At 40.7% G+C, this 21,806-nt stretch overlaps 1 protein-coding gene across 1 annotated transcript in view; it reads left to right on the forward strand.

Annotated features, from left to right (window-relative positions):
• Window positions 1-21,806, forward strand: part of plch2a (phospholipase C, eta 2a) — a 334,996-nt gene that overhangs the window by 31,427 nt on the left and 281,763 nt on the right. Inside the window, exon 2 of the mRNA XM_034087852.1 lies at window positions 2,227-2,727. Within this exon, the coding sequence (XP_033943743.1) occupies window positions 2,574-2,727 (154 nt within the window). The 5' untranslated portion in view covers window positions 2,227-2,573. The remainder of the gene's footprint in view (window positions 1-2,226; window positions 2,728-21,806) is intronic.

The raw sequence follows: 21,806 nt of genomic DNA on the forward strand, positions 1-21,806 counted from the left end.
TGGTTTGCTTTTAACTGTGTAATAAAGTTGCAGATGGCATCTTTTTTACATGAATATTCCAGTCAATCTCTGTTTTGAAACCATGAGCTGCAAAATGAGCGCCTTACCGCACTGTACAGGCGAGTTGGGTACTTTCTTAAATATACCTGGGCAGGCTCTGTTTTGCTGAGGTCCTCTGGCACTTGCGGGCCGCCGAGGGGTGGCGGTGTTTGGGGCAACGAAGATGGCTGCGGCTGCCCCTCTTCCGTGGGCGAGGCGGGGCAAAGCCGGCGAGTCGGGCGGGAGGACGTTAGAGTCCACTGTCCACGACAGTGGCCGCGGGTAACGTAATGTCCCCATGATCTGAACTGTTATTACCTGCAGTAGATGCAGTGTTACTGCTGGCGATAAGGGCTGGTTGTTTTAACCATTTTCTGATGTCCATCATTGACTGCTGTGTCAGCACCTTGCAGATGATGAACGCGCAGCGGCACAGGTCACGCGCACCTGACATAATAACGTTACTTACTGTTTAAATTGACCAAATAAATGCAGCAGACAATGTTATTCAACCACAATTTATTTTATTTCAACTATATTCTTCTTCTTCTTCTTCTTCTTCTTCTTCTTCTTCTTCTTCTTCTTCTTCTTCTTCTTCTTCTTCTTCTTCTTCTTCTTCTTCTTCTTACTACTATTATTATTGTTGTTATTATATATGTAATATTTTTCACTTTCTTTTTTTGTTTTCACTTTTCAAATGAGGGTGCATAACGACTCAACTGAGGGTGCAATGCACCCTTATGCACCCCTGTAGAACCGGGCCTGCGTGAAATAAAACGTGGAACCTTCTTTAGATGCATGTGAGTGTTTTTTTTAAATTATCTGGTAAATTAGCTAGCTAACATAACATATCTAACATATCTAAAACATAATCTCTCAACTTTGTGAACTAATGCACAGAAATGTTAACATGGTTCAAGCAAACAGGAATCAGGCTATTATGCACAAAGACACATATATTATCATAAGTCTTAAACAGAGAGACAATAACTTACCAACACTTATTTTTCCAGCCATGCAGCTCCTCCGATTATAGATAATATCTGAGTGTGTGTGGTACTGTTTGTGGTTTGTTTTTAACTGTGTAATAAAGTTAATTATTCAAAATGTTAAAGTTCCTTATTTTTAAATTGAAACTTGCACTACTTTTTTTTTGCTTTTTCTTGTTGTACCGAACCCGTACAGAACCGTGACCCCCAAACCGAGGTACGTACCGCACCGTGACTTCTGTGAACCGTTACACCCCTATTTATAGCTGAACATATCTATTTGCATCTGGCGATTGCATGTACTCTTCAAAAATCAGAAAGTGGTGTCAAGATGTTGGCATTATCCTGCAATATACCGAAATCTAATGGGGGAATCCCTTTGCTTTTTGTCGAGCGAGCACTTGCGATGCTAACTTAGTGGTCTGTGTAGATAAATACGTCATCGCTGTACCACCTTATAGGTATAAAATATTCAAAATGTTCTTCCAATGACAACATTGCAGCAGCATAAAGGAATTTCATTTTATGTTATGTCATCAGTATAAAGTAAAAGCGGAACAAGACAGATCAGTGGTTTTATCTGTGGCGCTGCAAAGAAAACCAGATAATTTCCCGTTGAACAGCATTTAGATGTACACAGTTACTCCTGCAAAAAACCATGTTCCTCTATAGTTACTGGGGATAGCGACCTATGGCTAACAAAATGGCTGTCCTCTCCCTGCTTTTAATTGAAAATGCTTGAAAAAACAAACAAATGTGTTCGTATAACCTAAGGTCACTGATAAAATACCATCCAAAAATGTTGACCACCTGTATCATGTCTGTTTTTACTTCCTGTCTCTGTGTTTTCCCTCCTGTTTGAGGTTATTATTCACCTGGTGCCCTCCCCAGCTGTGTCTTGTCCCTGTGATTAGTCTTGCATGTATTTAAGTTCTGTTTTTCTTTTAGTAGTTGTCAGATCCTTGTTCTGTTTCATGTTTGTTGGAGAGTTTTCTCACTATTGTTTTGACTCGCCCTGCGTTGCCCATTTGCCTGGAACTGAAGGTATTTTGTCAAAACCTTTGTCCTGCATTTGGGTCCATCCTGCTCTGCTCTCAACCTTGACGAATAGCTTAAGGGGTTAAACAAAAATTTGACATTGTTATCTGAACATAAACGGCAAACACATTTAATATCTCTCTTTCTCTCTCTGCTGTAGGGGTAGCAGCTTGGCCTGTCAGGGATTATGTTGGGAACAGGAGGGCTAAACCATCTTCTTGAGTGACGCCATTCATCATAAACTGCCCTTCGCATTGCATTTGAGGATCTGGTCAGGCAATCCTTTGTGGAATGTGAAGAAGACTTCAACCGTGACAACATTTTGGATTGGATTTTAGGATTTTTCCCGCTTTAGATCAATCTAGACTGACCCAGTCACTTTCCTTAAACATTTTCCACTACTACTGAACTTTGACAAGAGGAAGTTCTCAGATTGTCTTCGTGGTGTGAGGTCAGCAACAACACATCTGTCCAAACTGTGGACGTGTCTGTAAGCGATCAGCAGTGATGGAGTCTGTGGCAGCCCGGATGGCCATGGACACCGACTCGCCCAACCTGTCCCTGAGGTCCAGGACTACCGTGACCACGGACGGAGATTCTTATATGAGCACTTCCAGCCTTCCCTGCAGCCACTTCCTGTCCGCCAATGTCATCAATGTTGGTAAGTGTTGTGAGCTGTGAGAAAGCCGTGTGTGGTGATGAGTGCTTGTGTTGTTGATGAAAAGTGACAAAGTGCTGGAAGTGTGAGGATGTTTCGCTGAGTTCCCTCTGCTGGCTTGTGCTGTGTAATGCTGTGTAACTTCATGCTTGTTGTTGGTTGGCTCAAAACGAGTTGGGGTTCAGCATGCCTTGATTTCAAAGGGGAAATCATTTGAACATGTGATTATCTTATTGATGAACACAGGACAGACTTTAGAAAAGGCGTATGAAGCTCTGACGGTGATGTCAGGTGGTACAGATGTCTGCTGGAGGCAGCAAGGTACAGGAAGAGCTGATTGTGTTTAAGAAAGGTGGACCAGGTAATGATAAGATGATAGAAACACACATATTGGATGGATTGGAAAATGTGCTTATGTACAAAAAGATATTGTGTTAATGTGGAAGACACATTTGCCCTTTTCCATTGAAGTGGTTCCAGGGCATGGAGACATGCCATCCCATGATCTCCTTAAAGGTAGGGTAGGTAATTCACTTCAGAAACATATTTTGTTATATTCCATGGAATGCTCTTAACATCCAGATAGCAATAAATAAATTAAATGCTTTGACAATAAATATATACAAATATTTCCAACCCGATATCACGGCAAGACGTGAACATGTGACGATTTACCATGCTGGGAGACGTGAAGATGTCACGATTTCATCCCTTAAAACGTGACAGTTACACGGTATTGTTAACCCATGTTAACCATTGGAGAAATAACTGGAAATGCCAAGCAAATGCTACCCCGACGGTCGGTTGTTATTGTCAATATTAATATAATAATGATTATTTTTTAATAGTCACACTCGATTACGCCAATTTTCTTGTTGCCCCAGCTGGTTGACATCTCGTTTAGCAGAAACAAAGGCTACATTAATGTAGTAAATCGATTCGATATTAATCCATGCGTGTGGATCTGGTGTGGATGTGGAATTAACGGACGTGACGTTGTGCGATTCAGTTGCCAGGCAACAGCTTCGGTTCATGTTAATTTACAAACTCTTCAACTACAACCGTAGTTATATTTAAAACATGTTGGAAGGCCTCACGAAATACTTTAATGCAAATTAAAATGTAAATGTGAAGGAATGTGTGTATAACAAAATACATCGGTGATAAATGAAACCGGAAACTGACGTAGGCAAGATCCTCAGCTCGATGATTGGATGGTTTAGCCGCAATGCATGCTGGGATTTGGGGTTTATGTGATGTGAAATCTGAAAACGTTTTTTAAAAACAAAATAAAACTTTATTCCGAGTGTGCTTGCTTTTCTCTTTGAAAGTCATCACATAACAGCATTGTAATACATGGTTCGGCTGCATTCAGTATTACATATCTGCCGTAGTTCTCTATGTTTAGAGCCCTGCTGAGAAGACTTCTAGACAAGCAGGAAGAACTGCCGCCAAAACTGAAAACGTGACGTGGATCATAAATATATAAGAAATTAAACAGCATCTTACATTTCTTTTCACACAATACGTCTCCTTGCAGTATCAGCACTAATTCGGCTGACTTTTATATTTGATCCAATTGGTAGATAGGCTGTATTTACAACATAACGGTGCAGAGCTGATATAAAGGGACACCTGGTGGGTAAAGCACGTTATTGAATTTTATTATTTATTATTAGATATTAATAGGAGGATGTGCAAAACAGACAAACTAATAAGGCTTAATTCAAACATTAAAGAGTACTTTAGGTTAAGGTCTTCTTTTGAATAAGAATACAGCTTCGGGGGAATAGAAGAAGAATATGGAGGGATGAAACCCTCTTTAATGGTATTTTCTTCACTCCGCTGGGAAACTGCTCTCATGTCAAGAAGCATCAGATCAGTGCATGCCCTGCATCGTCCAATCAGTGAGCGATACACAGTAAGGGGGCGGGGCGAGTATCTGTGGATTTCATCGGAGGATGGTCTGGTGATTCCTCCATTATCGCTCCTCCATTATCACTCCTCGCTCCTCGGTCCTCGCTCTTCGGTCCTCCGGCAGAAATAAGCGCCATGGGACGCTACTCAAGATGGCGCAGACAAATCAACTTCCGGTGATACCGAGCCCGAGGAGTGAGGAAATGAAAATAATCGACCTGAGAAGGACCCAGGGAGTAGGATCAGACAAGACACAAGGAGGAAAACATTTCAAAACAAAAGGTGGAAAATGAAAACATAAATCCAAAACCATGACAAAGTTCTGGTTTATCATTTATATTTTGTTTGGCCTTTCAGTTAAAGTGATTATTAAAAAGTGAAAAATGCAGGGCATACACTTGTGACTTGAAGTGCAATAAACACAAACATGGATGCTCCATGTTTTACATCTAGTGATGTTGGTATAAATAAAAAACATGGACTTTTCTAAGCTAGTTGTGAACTCCAGTCTGGCAGTCCGACACCTTTGATAATGAGGTTTATGTACACAGAACACCTATTTTGGATTTCTGCATTGTGACTTTGTATCATTTTCTGAATAAATGAATCTACTCGTGGAAATCTTTTGGGCCTCTAAATCTTGTTTGCCCTTGTTGGCCACCGTATATCCCTCAGCCTAAAGTTGAATTATTCCATCTTTTGATAATTGTCCCCAAACATGCACTATTTCATCCTGTTGAGTAACCTTTGATTAAGAAAATCACCAACAGTTATAGCAACTCACTGAGCCATGTTTCTGTATACAGATGGAACCATCAGGCTTTTAGGAAATCAGACAGGAAATTAAAAATATATATATTGAGAGATGGGTTTACACATTATTGGTATAATATAGTAAAATGTAGAATAATGTTAATATTACCAAATAAATCCTGTAATGAAGTAGACATGATTTTAACGTATCTGGGTTGAATCACTATGTCGCTGCTCAACGGTCACCGTACAGTAAGAGGACTGTGGCTTCAGGTACAAATGTATCAAGAAAAAGTCCATGCACTGGATATAAAAAGTTGACTGAAGTGAGGGGGCGTGCTGGGTTAGACCTCCGGAGGAGACTTTGGAAGGTTCGCAGGGCAGCAGAACGTTCTCTTGGATCTGTTTACAGAACAGTGCAGGCTGCGTCTCTCAGATCAGATACTGGTTCACCTCGAAGTGGTCCTGGAAGATCAAAGTTTTGATTTATGCTGGAAAGTTGCAGCGATTTGTTCAGTTAATATATTTTCCTAGATCTGACCAGAGGTCTGTGTGAAATGTTTCTCTTTATGGGCCACAATGTCTTTGTTATTGTAACTCATTGTTTCTTAAAGGTCTCCTATCATGTGAAATGCACTTTTAATGTCCTTTAAACAAAAATATGTGTCCCCGGCGTGTCAGGGAACTCACACAGTGTCAGAAAACAAAACCCTTTTCCTACGTACCCAAATCTCTAAAAACGTGTTTTGGAAGTAATATGGTCTGTTTACATTAGCAAGCGTCGCTAACACTCCGAGCTAACTGTACTGGAGAGAGCATGTGTACAAAAGCAGGATATCAAAAGGAACTCACCTTGTGGTAAAGCCCCGAGGGAAAAAGCTTTTGAGCTCCATACTGTGTCAGTATTTTGAGCAAAACACTTCATAGACATGTTTTTTAATATTTTTGTATATATCTGAGATCTATAATATATGCCTACAAATAGTATAATATTAGGAGACCTTTAAGACCTGACTGATTTAGCAGCTCCTTTATGTTCTGATCATCAGAGGGACCTACGCAACTGTTGGAGCCCCTACATCTTTTAAAAAGTTAACAAAAGTTCACTGACAAGTCCAATGTCATTAAAAAGGCAACAATAAAAGCAAAGGAAAACAATACTTTGCAAAAAGAAGGCTTTAATTCACGAACTGTGAAACTGTGAATTTCAAACAAACCCTCCAACCAGAAAGTAAAGATTATTAAAGCCCTTCAGTGTTTGCATGGTCTTTTTTTCTTTCATAAACAGACTATATTTGATGATACCCACATTTTGACCTTTTTAATATTGCCTTCCGCACTTAATTTTCTCACAACGTAGGGAGAGAGCATTGTTTTTTATGAAGATCATCTATCAGCTCCTTCATTTGAATAAGTAAGCTTTACACTCCACAGTGCACACACCAGAGGGGGGCAGTGCAGCCCCCTCCTCAGTCTGGCAGAATGGTCTTCAGACGGAGCCTGGGTCATTGGCTTGGCATCGGACGCTTGGTAACGGAAAGCTGATTTCTGGAGGGATGTCTTCTATTAAGTCTCCTCTGTTCATCTCAGCGACAAGGAGCAGGTTCATGAGAACAGTTCCTCACTGACCCGCTGTGAGGGGCTTTCTGGTCACGTGGATTGAGTTGGATGGATTCGGATGTGTTAATACTGGAATATAAAATGGTGTTTATAAGTAGATCTGGATTGATACAGATGGAAGGACGAGGACAGTATTTATGTGTATGGAAGGCATTTGACTTTTCACCATGCAATGTGAGATGTATTGGTGTAATGTAGGGGTTAATGAACCTCAATGCCAGTCTGTCTATATTTCATCTTCTTGCCGATTAAAATACTTTATCAATTTTTTTTAGAAATGCAAGGCTGGAAATATTAGTAAACAAACAGTGTGTCATTTTAAGTTGTAAGCAGGTCTTTTCTTATTTCCAGTACATGATGTGTGTGGCCAAAAACCAACACAGATATATTTAGAGAACATAGAAAAATAATGTAATACGTAAATGAATAATGCTATTGGTGATTCCATCTTCAGCGTCTTGTGAAGATCTGTAACCACTACTATAATAACATGATGTATGGATAGCGAGAAAAGCAACCCAACGAAAAGATGAAATATTGGCAGTTAATAGATTCAAGAGGCATGGATAAATAATTATTTAAGGTGTATTTTTAACATGATATTGAATATATTTTGTTTGAATATTACTTCTTCTTTTTTTTACTCAAAAATATATGCATTTCATTTTCTTTTTGGTTTCTGCTTAGGCTCCTGGCAGGGGTCTACGTTCACAGTGAATCCAAAGCAGAAAGACAAGACACTGCATATTTGAACATTTGTTTATTTGATATTGTCATCGCAATGCGACTGCATATTATATTGCTGTTGGTCCTGATGGCGTGCCGCTCAGTCTGTCCCCCTCTTCCTGATATACTTTTGTCGTACCCATATTTATCTGGGTCTGTGAGTTGTGCTTCGCTTGATGCATGCTGTTTCTGCATGCATGTTTGAAACCTATATGTCGTCAGCTCGCAAGGCTACTTCTAAATATCCCCTGTGTCTTGATGTGTGTGCTTGTGTGTCTGTGTGTACATGCACCCATGACCTCAAAGGATGGCTCTCCTTACATTGACTTAGTATCTAACCAGAGTAATTAGCACCAATAGCACCTCTGGCTTGCTCGTAGCCATTTACCAGCCGCCACACACGAGGCTAATGGATTATAAAGTACGCTGGAATGGCAAAATAACCTTTTGTGCGAAACATGGAGCGGCTGGTGGCAGGTGGGAGGAGCAGATATGATGCGATAGGGGGGATAATGAAGATGATGTCATGCAATATGAATGAGCATGCTGAATGAGGCAGAGGGTGAGGGTGATCTAACCATGCCACATCAAATCTCTGCTATTAGATACTGTGTGTTTATGTATTACGTGTACATGTTGGTGTTAAATGCTGGAGTGTGTGGAGTATAGGTATTAGATTAAAGTGGGATTAACACAAAAGAGGCGCTCTGCTAATTATATCCGTGAAAATCAGGATGCCGAGGACTGAAAGAGGACACACATCACACACACATCACACACACATCACACACACATCACACACACTTCCCTCGGGATGCCAGCTCTGCTCATGGTCAAACACTGTTGTGTTTAACACACCAGCAGAGAATGGGATTGGTGCGGAGGAAGAAGAGGAATTACTGATATTAATCATGGTTTCATGAATTACCAAGATTCAAATATAACACCTTAAACCAGGGGTGTCAAACTCAAGGCCCGGGGGCCAAATCCGGCCCGCGACTTCATTTTATGTGGCCCCACTTGCAAAGAATATATGTATGTTTATTATACGGTTACATGCCGATTTACAGAGGCACGTTGCCCCTCATGGAGCACAATGCATCTCCAATTTGACTTTTTTCTCAGAATTTGACTTGTTTTTTTCAAAATGTCACTTATTTTTTTTAATGTGACTTTTTTTCCAGAATTTGGCTTTTCTTTTTAAATCATTTTGTGACATTCTCACTGAAGAGACTAGACTCCAGACTAGACTTCTGCTTTCAGTCGTAGTTATTTATGAAGTTATTATTACCTGATCCGATAATAATCCAATGCAGAGGCAATAATATAATACAATACATTATTTTATATGATATATTTATATATGTATTTTTATATAGTCTTAAAGTTACAACCGGCCCTTTGAGTGCAACCATAATGCTGATGTGGCCCACGATGAAATTGAGTTTGACACCCCTGACTGTTGAGTGGTTGTTGTGTGTTGTGTTTAACCTTCCTGTTGCCCTAAGGTCACATGTGACCCGTGTTCATGTCGGAATAAGGGGGTATTTCATATAATTGCCACGTTGATTGTTCCATGTTCTTTGAAGTCAAATGAGTGCTCGTTGCTTTCATTGAATTCTAATGTTTTTTGTTCCAGGATCAATTCTTTAAAATCATTAAATGTTTGTCCTTGTTTACCTTTGTGTTAATTACTTAAATGTACCTTATTTTCCAAATAGAAGAGTAACACTTGAGGTAACAAGTGGGATTTGGTTGGCTCCAAAGGTGAAACACAGTTGTGGTGATGCTTTATGCTAAAGATGATGCCTTATAAACAAAGCAGGAGGTCAGAAAGTGCACGTGTGCCTGGAAGGTGACTGAGGTTAAATACATAGATATGAATTGTGAATGGTTTATGCTGTGGGTAGTATAAGAGAAGCGAACTCGTGAAGACACAGCCGAGATCGAATGACATAAAGTGTTTGGGACTGGAAGCTAGCTCAGTGAACATTTGTAATAGCAACACATATAAACCTGATTTTACAAATAGGCTGTTAGTTCTAAAGAGACATGAGGACCTTAATGCGTACATTCATCACATTACCTAAACACAAAGGCAAAGCAAGCACACGCTGTATGCACTGCTTGGAGACCACTGGCCATCAGTCAGAACCACCGCTGCCTTACAGTGACGGCACTTCTGACCCATGACGAATGTTCCGCACCACTTCTTTAGGTGTGGCGGAACCGGAGGAAAGGCACACACACACACACACACACACACACACACACACACACACACACACACACACACACACACACACACACACACACACACACACACACACACACACACACACACACACACACACACACACACACACACACACACACACACACACACACACACACACACACACACACACACACACACACACACACACACACACACACACACACACACACAGCATTGCCCTATTGCAAAAATGCCAGACATAAATCCTAAAATCACAGGCTTTGTTGCTGCATCACTTGTTCCCCTGGCAACCTGGACATGCCCTACATTAATAGGTTGCATGAATCAGCAGTTTAATGACAGAACAATCAATGAGGGCTCAGCTTCAACCGACAACCCTAGAGATGATGGAGGGCCACTCTCAGGACAGGAAGTGCACGCTAAGAATTACAGCTGACAGCCGGGAAGACACTCGAGGGATTATTCGCATCGCGTCCAGTATGAACGCACCATTATTACAATTATTATTTAATTATATAATTACAAAATAAAATCGCCACTCTCAGTACAGCGCCACTTTCCGAACAGGAAATGCATGCAAATACAATCTTTTATATTATTATTATTATTATTATTATTATTAATACATTTAAATAAAGACATCTTATATTTTAGTTACACCCGCTATTGATTAATTTGGTCAGCATTGGACCTTGACACCGTCCACATAGCTATAGTGAAATAACATAATAGAAAACATCAAGCCTCTTTGATTTAATAATCTGAGCTGAAGCCTCTCTGCCATCTGATTTAACACACTTCCTTATTTATCTTTGAATAATAATAACGTAAAAATAAAGACGACTATACTACGGTCCTTCAGGGGGCAGAAAACAACCACGTGTTCGTCACTTCCTGTACTGAGAGTGGATGTGTCCTGAGATTAGCACCTGCACCTGCACTGTCCTGAGAGTGGAGGCCTGCAGGCAGACCCCTCTCATGGTGGCTGGGCAGTTAAGTAAAACAAATTGCATTTTGATATAAAAGCAACACATTTTATTTAATATTAATATTAAACAATTCATATACATTTACTCAGCTCTGCATAACTGTGATCGTCTTTCACATTTAAAAAGGTGCTATTCTTTTTTTTTAAACTCTCCAAAATAAACTCCATAATAAAGAGTAACACAACTGATAGGGACCACATTGAAAACAAAATGAGGAGGGTCCCTCAAACAGGACGGAGAGTACAGAATAGCAATGATAACATAATTAGAACATATAATCCAAATCTCAAAAAGAGCTCCCAGGTTTCACCAACCATCTTAAAAAGGGCATTAAAAAACGATATCTGTACACGATCCATTTCAGAGGTGCTTTGGCCAGGTTCACCAAAGTCTCTGTCCTAAACGAATGCTTGAAGTTTAGTTTAATGTTTCAACAATGTTTTCTTAAGGAAGTATTTACAAGGTGAATACAATAGGTCCAGTTTCAATGAAGAAGTGTTAATCAAGGGTATCACTTCTCTAAGCAGCTTAGTTAGAAAGGCTCGAAGAATCAGATTGAAAACACATCATTGAAGTGAGTTTATAAAGGTCGATTGAGGGACATTAACCTTCTTGTCATGTTGTGCAGCCTTCCTCATGGGGTTAAAGAAGATCATAATGTTGTGAGGGCTGAGCCAAACAGGAATGTAAAGGATCAATGGAGCTGTGACTCTCTGTCAGCCTGTTTGTTCTGAGTTTCTTCGATATATTGACGATCCATGAGCTTCTCAAGAGAGCCTTCTTATGCTGCATGTTTCAAGGTGATCTAGCCAGACTAATAGGGATGTAACGATATACCGAATATCGCGGTATCGTGATATTCGGCGGGGTTAGGCGGTGTTATGCCGTGTTATGCATGCCCACCGAGATATGCATGCACCTCGCGGGAGCACGTAAAGCAAAAGCTCACAGACATTTCAATGATCTGTACGGCAAAGTACGGTTTGGAAACTATATCATTTCCTTTGGGAGGGCATGCATAACACGGCATAACACCAGAGCCTCGCTGCGGGGAAACTTTGCCGCTGTTCCGAGTTTGTTCTAACCTGTCAAAATGACTGACTGCTTTCAGATTTTTCCATCATTGTTAAAAAGAATATTCGGTTAACGCGACCACTGCTGTCCCAGCAACATCAGTACCAAGCGAGAGAGTTCTTTCCACAGCAGGGGGTATTGTAAACGCCCAAACATCCCAGCTTCTACCTGGAAATGTGGACATTCTCATATTCCTAAAAACCTGTCTGATGATGCTGAGTGAGTGACTTAGTGAGTTTGAGTTGAGTTACTTGAAAAACTAAAGTGAAACTTGATTTATTTTATTGCGGGCTCTGATTATTAAATGTCCTTGTTTATTTGTGAGCTGCAGTGGCACAAAGAAAATGCCTACTTTGTTTGGTAGTACTAGTAGGTACAAAAACACTGGTTTTCTTGTTCCAGTCTGTTACTGTCACTTTGTTTTTGACACTTTAAAATACTGCTATCCTACTAAAATGCTGTACAAATCAGATTTATTATTTAATAAAGAATTTTTTTTCAAGTAAAACATTTTAAAATTTTAAAATTTCAAAAGAAAAATCCAAAAAAGAAAATTGACATTTTTTTCCCCTTTATTATTCAATATCGCGATAAATACCATATATTGGACTTGTTATCGCGATATTATCGTATCGTGAGTTTTTAGTATCGTTACATCCCTACAGACTAATACAAATTATTTCAGCTATTTCCTTCCTTCGAATACTTTCCACATTTGCTTTAGTTTGCAGGTTGGATGGAGCTATTCTTTATTGTTTTATTATCTTCTTTTTAAGAGGGGAAACAGAGTCCAGTGACATTCACAGTGAACCTGTAGCACTGTTGACAAGATGATGAATTTAGGGAGACTTAGTTTGCATACAGTAGGATGACTCTGTTATACTGACATGGTAACTACATGCTGATTGAATCATTACACTAAATGTAAAAAATGTAATTATTATGTATTAAATGACGGTCAAATAAATAAGAGTTATGGGGGGAAAAAACGATGTTTTGTCAAGCCATATTTCAGAACAAGGTTGAGTGTGTGATTAAACAGTGAGATGGTTTATGAACATTCTGACTGACCCAATCAGATCTATTACCTACAATGATAACTCTCGCAGTGGCGGCGCCAGAGTATTTTTGTTGGGTAATCTATGGGGCTAACCCATACACTGGTGGGGCTCAAGTCAGTATTTGCAATGTAATTACATACACGCTCCCCTTGACAGTGAAACGCCACGCGTGAGGTTTAGATTATTTCCCTGTCTCAATCCAAATTGAACTAAAAGGCACATTTGTCTCCACAGGTGAAAGAGTTGACATTACATTACATTACATGTCACTTGTTAGACGCTTTTATCCAAAGCGACTTACATACTCAATACTGTGGGCAATCCCCAGAGGAGCAATTTGGGGTGAAGTGTCTTGCTGAAAATCCAACCCCTGCAGGGGGGTCTGGGGGGATTCTCCCCCAGGAGATTTTTTGAAATACTAACATAAAATACACATTCTGGTACTCTCTTGAGACGAAAAATAAATACATCTATTACTACCCGACATATTTAAATTAATGAGTGCCATTTTAGTTTTTTGTTACTTTGTTCTGAAAGCTGAACCTGCTGCTCCTCACAGAGAGAAGAGGGAAGAGGCTGTGAATTACTTTACATTGTGGATAAGGGTGGATAGCCCGCCCCATTGTTCTGTGTGTCAAAATGAAAGACAACCCACACACATCAATCATCAAACCGTGGGGTCTTATTTCATTACGTGTTGATTTCTATCAACACGTAATGTTGTATCGATGTATATAGAGATGTACTACTACCGCAAAAGTATTCTCCGTCGGGACTTCCTGCAACAACACCACGCCGTTATCTTGATGCTGATTGGCCAGAAGACATTATCAAAGATGTTCTATTGAGAAGACGATCACTACCTGACAAAAGTTTCCAAAACCGTTTCTGGTCTTCGGTATTTCCAGACAAGTGGCTACTGAAATCAATCTTACTAACTGCCGTCTGTGCAATTTACTCCGCGTGAGTTGGCGGACTTTATTTTGCTTACTTTAACATCATTTTTCATGGTGGGGCTAACCCCCTAAACGCACCAGGAGCGTCTGCGCTGCGTTACGGCTGCGCCGCGGCGTTCACAAAGATCGCGGCCACTCGTGCTGTTCCACCAGACGCGCCGCTCCACGCCGCACCGCGGCTCGGCGCGTCCCAGAAGCTCCTCGCCGCAAGGAATTTCTAAAATATAGGATGAATCCTATTTTTGAAGCGGCGCAGCGCGGCGCAGGCAGGAAGTGATGAAAATCACCTTGTTGTCTGCTTTGCTGGTTGAGGGGGTGCACCGGGTGAACCCAAAACCGGCTCCTTCTCCTCCCCCCCACCCCCGTCTTTCAAGTAGGAGAATACATGCCAGCGTTCTCCTCCGGTTTACAGGCACTGTCAATTATATATATATATACAATAATTATGATGATGAATGCATATTTTTTTACCACTAAAATACAGCAACACATCTTTGATTCATGTCGTTTATAACTGGAATATTACAATTATTATGAACTGTGTCTGTAGTCTACAACACAACAACATAGGAAATAACAACAATAAACCCGATTTAAACAGACACAAACATAAACCATTTAACTACGTAGCCTACTTACTTGTAGAAGTACAAAATGTCCAGGAAATATTCCAAAATCAACAACAACTGCGAGGCTGCACACACGACGCTCCGCTTCCGCAACGTTTTGAAACGCGCCTGGTGTGTTAGGTCGCAGGAGGAGGTCGCAGCGTGGCGCAGCCGTAGCGCAGCGTGGCGCAGACGCTCCTGGTGCGTTTAGGGGGTAAGGTGGGGCTAAGCCATTTCTTGGCATGGCTGTAGCCTACCCCGGCCATACCCTGGCACCGCCACTGGACACAAGCAAGTCCAGTTCGAGTCCAGTTTTGGATAGTCTTCCGTGGTTTCATTCCATTTCATAGAGCTGTTTGACACTCGGCGTAACCTTGGCACACTGCCACTCCAACATCCAATCACAGAGCTTGAAGATTAATCAAGGGGTTTGTCAAGCAAAGGGACTGTAGTCCCAAACGATAGTTGAGGACTATGGGTAGTGTAGTGTCTTCGGCCATCCTAAACTCCCAAAAAACGATTTGTTTCTCCGAATCGAAGGGGGAAAACACAAAAGCATTGTACACAATTTAAACCAATCAATGTTGTGTAATTAACTGATGGATAAACTGATGTGTTTAGTTGATGAGTACTGCAGATTACTATGCAAACTTTGAGACCGGAAATACAGTTTTCACCCCAAGCTGTTGCCTGGCAACGCAATTCTGTTGATAGTTATTTCATATTGCATTGACACCATATCCCAACGTGCATTGCGGCTAAAACCTCAAATCACCAAGCTTCAACCATAGCTGAGGATCTTGGGTAATCAGTTCAGTGGGTGTGTATCGCCTACGTCTGTTTCCGGTGACTTTATTTTGAAATTCAGTTCCTGACGGACGGATTAGAAGGAAAAAAAGATTTAAAAAATACATATTTCAGTATTCTGAGCCACATTTATTTTCCTCACAGACGGCAAAAAAAGTCAGACATTATATGATTCAAAATAAAAACAATAATCGTGGCTTGATATTGAGTAAGAAAATGTTTTGATGAACCACACAGCTTCCGGTCTTCCAAGACCCAACCGGACAAAAAGACGTGGTGCAGGCACGAAACATAATACCAATAGAAATACATTGCTTTTAAAATCGTTCTGTGTGAAAAACGTGTTGGTGAACACGAATCAATAGATTAAATGTTACCACTATAACACGAAATGCCGTGAGACTGGGTTGCAAGGTCAGACATGAAATATAAAATAGGAACAAGAAAATAATAGATAAAGTAAGAGAGCTAGAAAGAGGTGGGGAGAAAAGGGAGATGTCTGCAGTTGGCTGGAGGGGATGTGCAGAGTCTAACTGGAGCACAGAGCACAGATGTGTCCTCAGCTGCACCATCGCCTTCATAGCACACAGTTTCTGAAAGGGACTGCAAGCCTTGGATCTGTTTCCAACCCTCTGTCTGTATGATTATGCATACACTACACACAAGGCATTTGATTTTATTACATTTTCTTGTAAAGGGTTTTATTTAGTAAAATGTACGCTTAAAAAAATGGAGAAGCAGAGGACTAACTACAGCTTTTTCACATTTTGAGATTTCAACGTCCTTTAACAAAGTACTGCTTCTGTTTGATACAGTTTTAAATCTCAGTTTTTACAGTTCAGTTCGCAGTGTAATCTGTTTACGTCTCTAAAGCTGAACTAATGTTGCAGGACAGGTAATGTTGTGGGTCATCATAAGATATTAAAGGTAGGGTAGGTAATTCACTTCAGAAACACTTTTTGTTATATTCCATGGAATGCTCTTAACATCCCGATAGCAATGAATAAATTAAATGCTTTGACAATAAATATATACAAATATTTCATCTGTGGAAGCCGTGGCGCTGTAAAAAGCACGACCAATCATCTGCCTCGGCCCGCGGCAGATAATTGGATCGCCTACCTGCCTGTCAGCCCTCCATCTCGTGCACAAACTTATCTCGTGCCCTCATTGGTCATGTGTACGTTTGTGTGTGTTGGAGGAGGGGCTCTATGAGGAAGTCTGAAGGAAGGGCCAGATTTTTTTCGGTTCTGTACTTTCAAATTCTAGCGCACTCGAGCTGGTTTCTCCATTCTTATACCTTTAAGGTAAGCTTGCTTACCGCAAATGTAATTATAGTGAGCCACACGGGAATGAGAAATGTAGCTTGCAACATTTGTATTGTTGTTTTTTAGAAATGTGTTTTATCTCTTTGTTGCGGAGCAGGTTAGGTTTTCAGCATAAGTTACCATGGAGGTCTACCCCGGTAAGAAGTGAACTAGCGTTGTATGAAAACTCAGAGTTAACCCTAACCCCACATCCTGCTCTGTAGTACAGGCCTCTGGTGGTCAGGCCCGGACTGGCCATCGGGAGGACCGGGAGGTTTCCCGATGGCCTGGCTTGTTAAGTGGCCTGCTGGCCTGAGGAATTTTTTTTTTTATGTATTATAATTTCGTTGCGTTCACAATACATGTATTGTGAACGCAACACTGCGCAAACGTGGGTCTGACTGGCTGTCTACATGATGTGGCCTGCCGACATGGCCACTTTCACACAGATCATACACTAATGCCCTCGATTGGTCTCTGTGTGTCATGCAAGCTCGGGAGGGTGTGTATGTGTGGCGCAAGCAAGCGAGAGAGAAAGCGCGCGCACCAGTTACGTGTATTGTTGTTGTTAGCATCTGGTGCTAGCTAGCGGCGCTAACAGATATAATGAGCTGTCAACAAGGTGGAGGGAGAGTCCTCTCCTGTCAGACTGAGACAGATAACTACAGCTCAGTTGAGGTAAAGGACTCTCTGAGTGTTTAGATAGTTAACTTAGTCTAAGTTATCTCTGTGGGTCTCAAACGGTTTGGTCACCATGTATGTAAACACATATTTCCATTTGAAGGGGGAGTGATTAGTAAAATATGCATGAATAATACAAATAAAATGTTAACTAGGTGAAAAAAGGTAAGATAAACTTGTTGAGAGCTAAAACTAGTCTTTGCTGCTGCCTCAAAGAGGAGCAGGGGGAGAGGAGGGAGACAGGTGAGGCTGGTTCAGGAGCCCAGACACACTCACAACTATATAAATGAACCAAAAACAAATAAATAAACAAGTATCAATGTGTTTTCTTATTGGATATGGTATGTTATTGGTTATGGCCATGTACTTATGATTTTATGATTATTTAAATGTATACAGTTCTGTTTCATATGGATCTAGTCTCTTTATTTCCCGCTCAAAGTGCACCAGATAGATGCTTTTAAGTCCAACATTTATTAAAAAAAATCTTATAAATAGATTTGCACTTTTTTTTAAAATAGTAACCCATCTCCATGTTTATTCTGGGGTAGTAGATTTAAAGTGTAGGGCTATCACTATGGGCAGCAACGCTGCAAATATTGACAAATTAATCCAGGAAAATGGCACAAAAGAAAACTGGTAGTGGCCTGGCTGGGTGTATAATTCCCGGCCTGACTTCCCGGCCTCATTTGCGTTACTGTTTACTTAGTGTCATATAGACCGTTCGGCCACACGAGGACGACCGAATACGGCACTGAACGACTGCGGAAACGATAACGGGTCCCAAGGTGGATAGAACGCCATACGCAACGCTCTGGGGGGTCCAACGGCTCCGTGTGTACGCCCTATACGATCATTTTCTGATAATGATGAGGCAATAGCCCCGCCTCTGCCCACCTCTGCTGCTCACCTCCGTGTCAAAGTAAACTGCACACTGAATTTAGATTATTTATCTTTCTCTTGATATGGACATAAACGCGAATGAAGTCTGATCTGACAGGACGGAGACACCTCTCAAACTCCCTAAACTAGTTATATGTTTATTTTTACTGTCGGCCGGGTCACTCATTACTGGATCAGCTGCTGCATGAGACAGACACTGACACTGTCCGAAGAGAGGGAGGAAAAAGAGAGGCTCCATGTATTTTATTATTATATTATATAGAGTCGTTATTCATTTGTTTTAAAGCTCAATAAATAACAAAGAAGACCTTTGACCGGCACTTTTATCATTTTGTCCGGAAGATTGAAACTTTAATACACGTTGACTGGCGAAAAACTCTGCCCGGTTCCCTCGGCCCCCACCGCGGAGAATAAACAGAAGGGCAACCATGACAACCATGCTTCTTCGCTGCTTTTGTGGAGGAAGTTACAGCGCCACGTACAGGCTCCTGCATATGTACTGCAGCTTCTCCAGCGGTTTGAGCTAAACGGAGCGGTCTCGTGTGGACAGACACTATCCGGTAAATATTGCGTGTGGACGGAAGCTTTTTTGCGTTTGCGTTAATCCTATGCGTTTAGCCGTTTTCGTCCTCGTGTGGCCGGGCCTTATTGTCCCAGTCCGGCACTGCTGGTGGTGGTTGTAAACTGACTGCTGCAGGAAGAAAGGACCAGCAGGATCTCTCTGTAAGACACCGTGGGGGACAACAACAATAACAACAACACTTTACTGCAGCTTCATATGTTGTCTATAGACTTGTCTTTTTTATCAAAGAGGTTGATATTTTCTAACACTGATGTCTGTTGTTTTGTACAGGAGAGTTCCACGACAGTCTTTGAAATGCTCCATTTCCTGCCAAACAACATTTTGTACAAATATTAACTTCTTTGTTACCAAATGTTAAGACATGCAAAACAATGCAGGACAAATATTCAAGCAGCAACAGATGCAGCATCAGTCTCACATGCACACACCTCTAAAATACAGCCTGCACGGCATGCTTTATGTGGAACACATCAGGCTGCATCTGCTCCTCCGGATAAGCTCATGCTTTATGTATGTGTTGCTGTAGTGTGGTCATTAAATCCTGCCTGTTATCTGTTGCAGTGCATGCACATCTCTGGAGGCTAACGTTACTGTCTAATGTAGGCATTATAGAGCACAGTAGGAGAAGATGAGAGGAATGTGTTTATTTCGTGAATATTTCAAATATGTTTCATGTTGAAGCTTCCTACATGTATTGGTGTTTCTGCTGAACGTATGAATAAAACAGGAGGTTTTGAAGAGACATACTGAATCAGCAACACACAGAGTTTACTCTGAACTCTTTGGTTGTTTGGGTCACTGCATCAGTAGCCATTCTTAAACCTATTATGATCAAACCCATATAATAGCGTCCAAAATGAAATACTGCAAATAGACAGAAAGGGGAGAAAACTATTTTAGAGGTGATACACCAAACTGAAAATAAAGCCATCAAACTCATTAAAAAGTTATTTTACAGCTCTTGTGATTTACTAATTGACTTTTGTCCACATCCCACCTGCTGCAATATTTCCCTCAACACCTTAGATGAAATAGTGTGTGTAAAATAGTGCCGCAACATCAGTACATTCTTGCACTAATTGTATTACAGAGTCCAAAGTCCATGGCCTGTGTGTGACATGTGAATTCGATTTGAGTTTGTCCATAAGAGTAACAAACTCCTAACTGAAATCTGCACTTGTTGTGTATCAAATATATAGCAAACCGCATTTTCTAAATCACAATCTTAGAACACAAGAGAATGTGTATGATTGATGCAACTGCAATGTTTCTTGCAATGTTAAGCTTTGTAGTTCTGACCACATGAGTTCTTCCCTTCATGAAGATAAGTTGAGAACAGCCTTGTGGAGCTGTATATTAACTAGTGTTGCTTTTATTAAATTAACATGATACAAACCTGGATGGAATACAGAGACCTCTCTCCATGTAAAGCTCATATTGTTTTATCTCCAAAAACCAGTTATATCAGAAGAATCTATTACATGAGGTTGCTCTCTGTCACGTGTTAGGCCACAGCTTAACTGATAAACACTGGTAGTTGGTTGAGCCCTTAAAACAGGGGTGCAAACTCAATTTCTTCGCGGGCCACATTAGCATTATGGTTGCACTCAAAGGGCCGGTTGTAACTTTAAGACTATATATAAAAAATAAAATACATATATAAATATTTAATATATATAAAATAATGTATTATATTACATTATTGCCTCTGCATTGGATTATTATCGGATAGGGTAATAACTTCATAATTAACTATACGTCTGAAAGCAGAAGTCTAGGGCAAATCATTGCAAGTCTCTTCACTGAGAATGTCACAAAATTATTTAAAAAAAAAAGAATATTTTGAAGAAAAAAAGTCAAATTCTGAGAAAAAAACTCAAATTCTGAGAAAAAATTCAAATTTGAGATGCATTGTGGGATATGTAGTTTATGGGCAACGTGATTCTGTAAATCGGCATGTAACCGTATAATAAAAATATTATATTCTTTGCAAGCTCTTGTGGGGCCATATTAAATGAAGTCGCGGGCCGGATTTGGCCCCCGGGCCTTGAGTTTGACACCCCTGCCTTAAAACATCCACAAATTGAGCTCAAATGTAAATAGAGCACATTTTTGTGTGTGGTCACGATGTTTTGAAACACAATGTCACCATAGTTCTTTGCAAATTGAATGTTAGATCTACAGAAAAGGTAAGGCAATGGAGAAAATATACAACAAAAAAGTGAAAATAATTCTAATCTCTACGAAGGTTTGCTTCTGAGAAGGAAAACCTGAAAAATACTTCTCCAGGGAGAATCTGTGAAGAAACGAGCTGGCGCCGTGAAGATGAATACAAATAAATGATAATAAGGGAACTTGGAGTGAAACCTGATAGCACCTGATGAGTGGAGCTCTAAATGACTTTCAGCCTCAGAAGGAGGGAGGGTCTGGGCTGGTGCCAGAAAGCCTGCTCACCACTCAGATGAATAAATCAATGCCGTAATGCGGTTCACCACCACCGGTTACATCTAGCTGCTTCTGAGCTGGAGCTGACTCAAAACTAATCTATGCCCCCCCCTGGACCACCGAACTGCAGCTAAGCCATTGAAGGTGAGACATGGAGTGCAACTCAGACAAAGCCGGCGAAACCTTGAATACTTGATCAAATTGAAAACATATGAAGAGAGCATCCACCATGGCCTTATGTCAAATTGTTACGGTTGATTTAAAGAAAGACTTGATTTATCTGTGACGATGCATACATACAGGCTGGGGGAGTAACACATGACATGCAATCAGGATACAAAACGAGGTAACTGCATTCCCTTACAGTGACATAAAAAGAAGTAATCAGATTACTGTCACACGGAAACAAACGG

Source organism: Pseudochaenichthys georgianus, chromosome 7, assembly GCF_902827115.2.
Source record: "Pseudochaenichthys georgianus chromosome 7, fPseGeo1.2, whole genome shotgun sequence".
Classification (NCBI taxonomy): Eukaryota; Metazoa; Chordata; class Actinopteri; order Perciformes; family Channichthyidae; genus Pseudochaenichthys; species Pseudochaenichthys georgianus.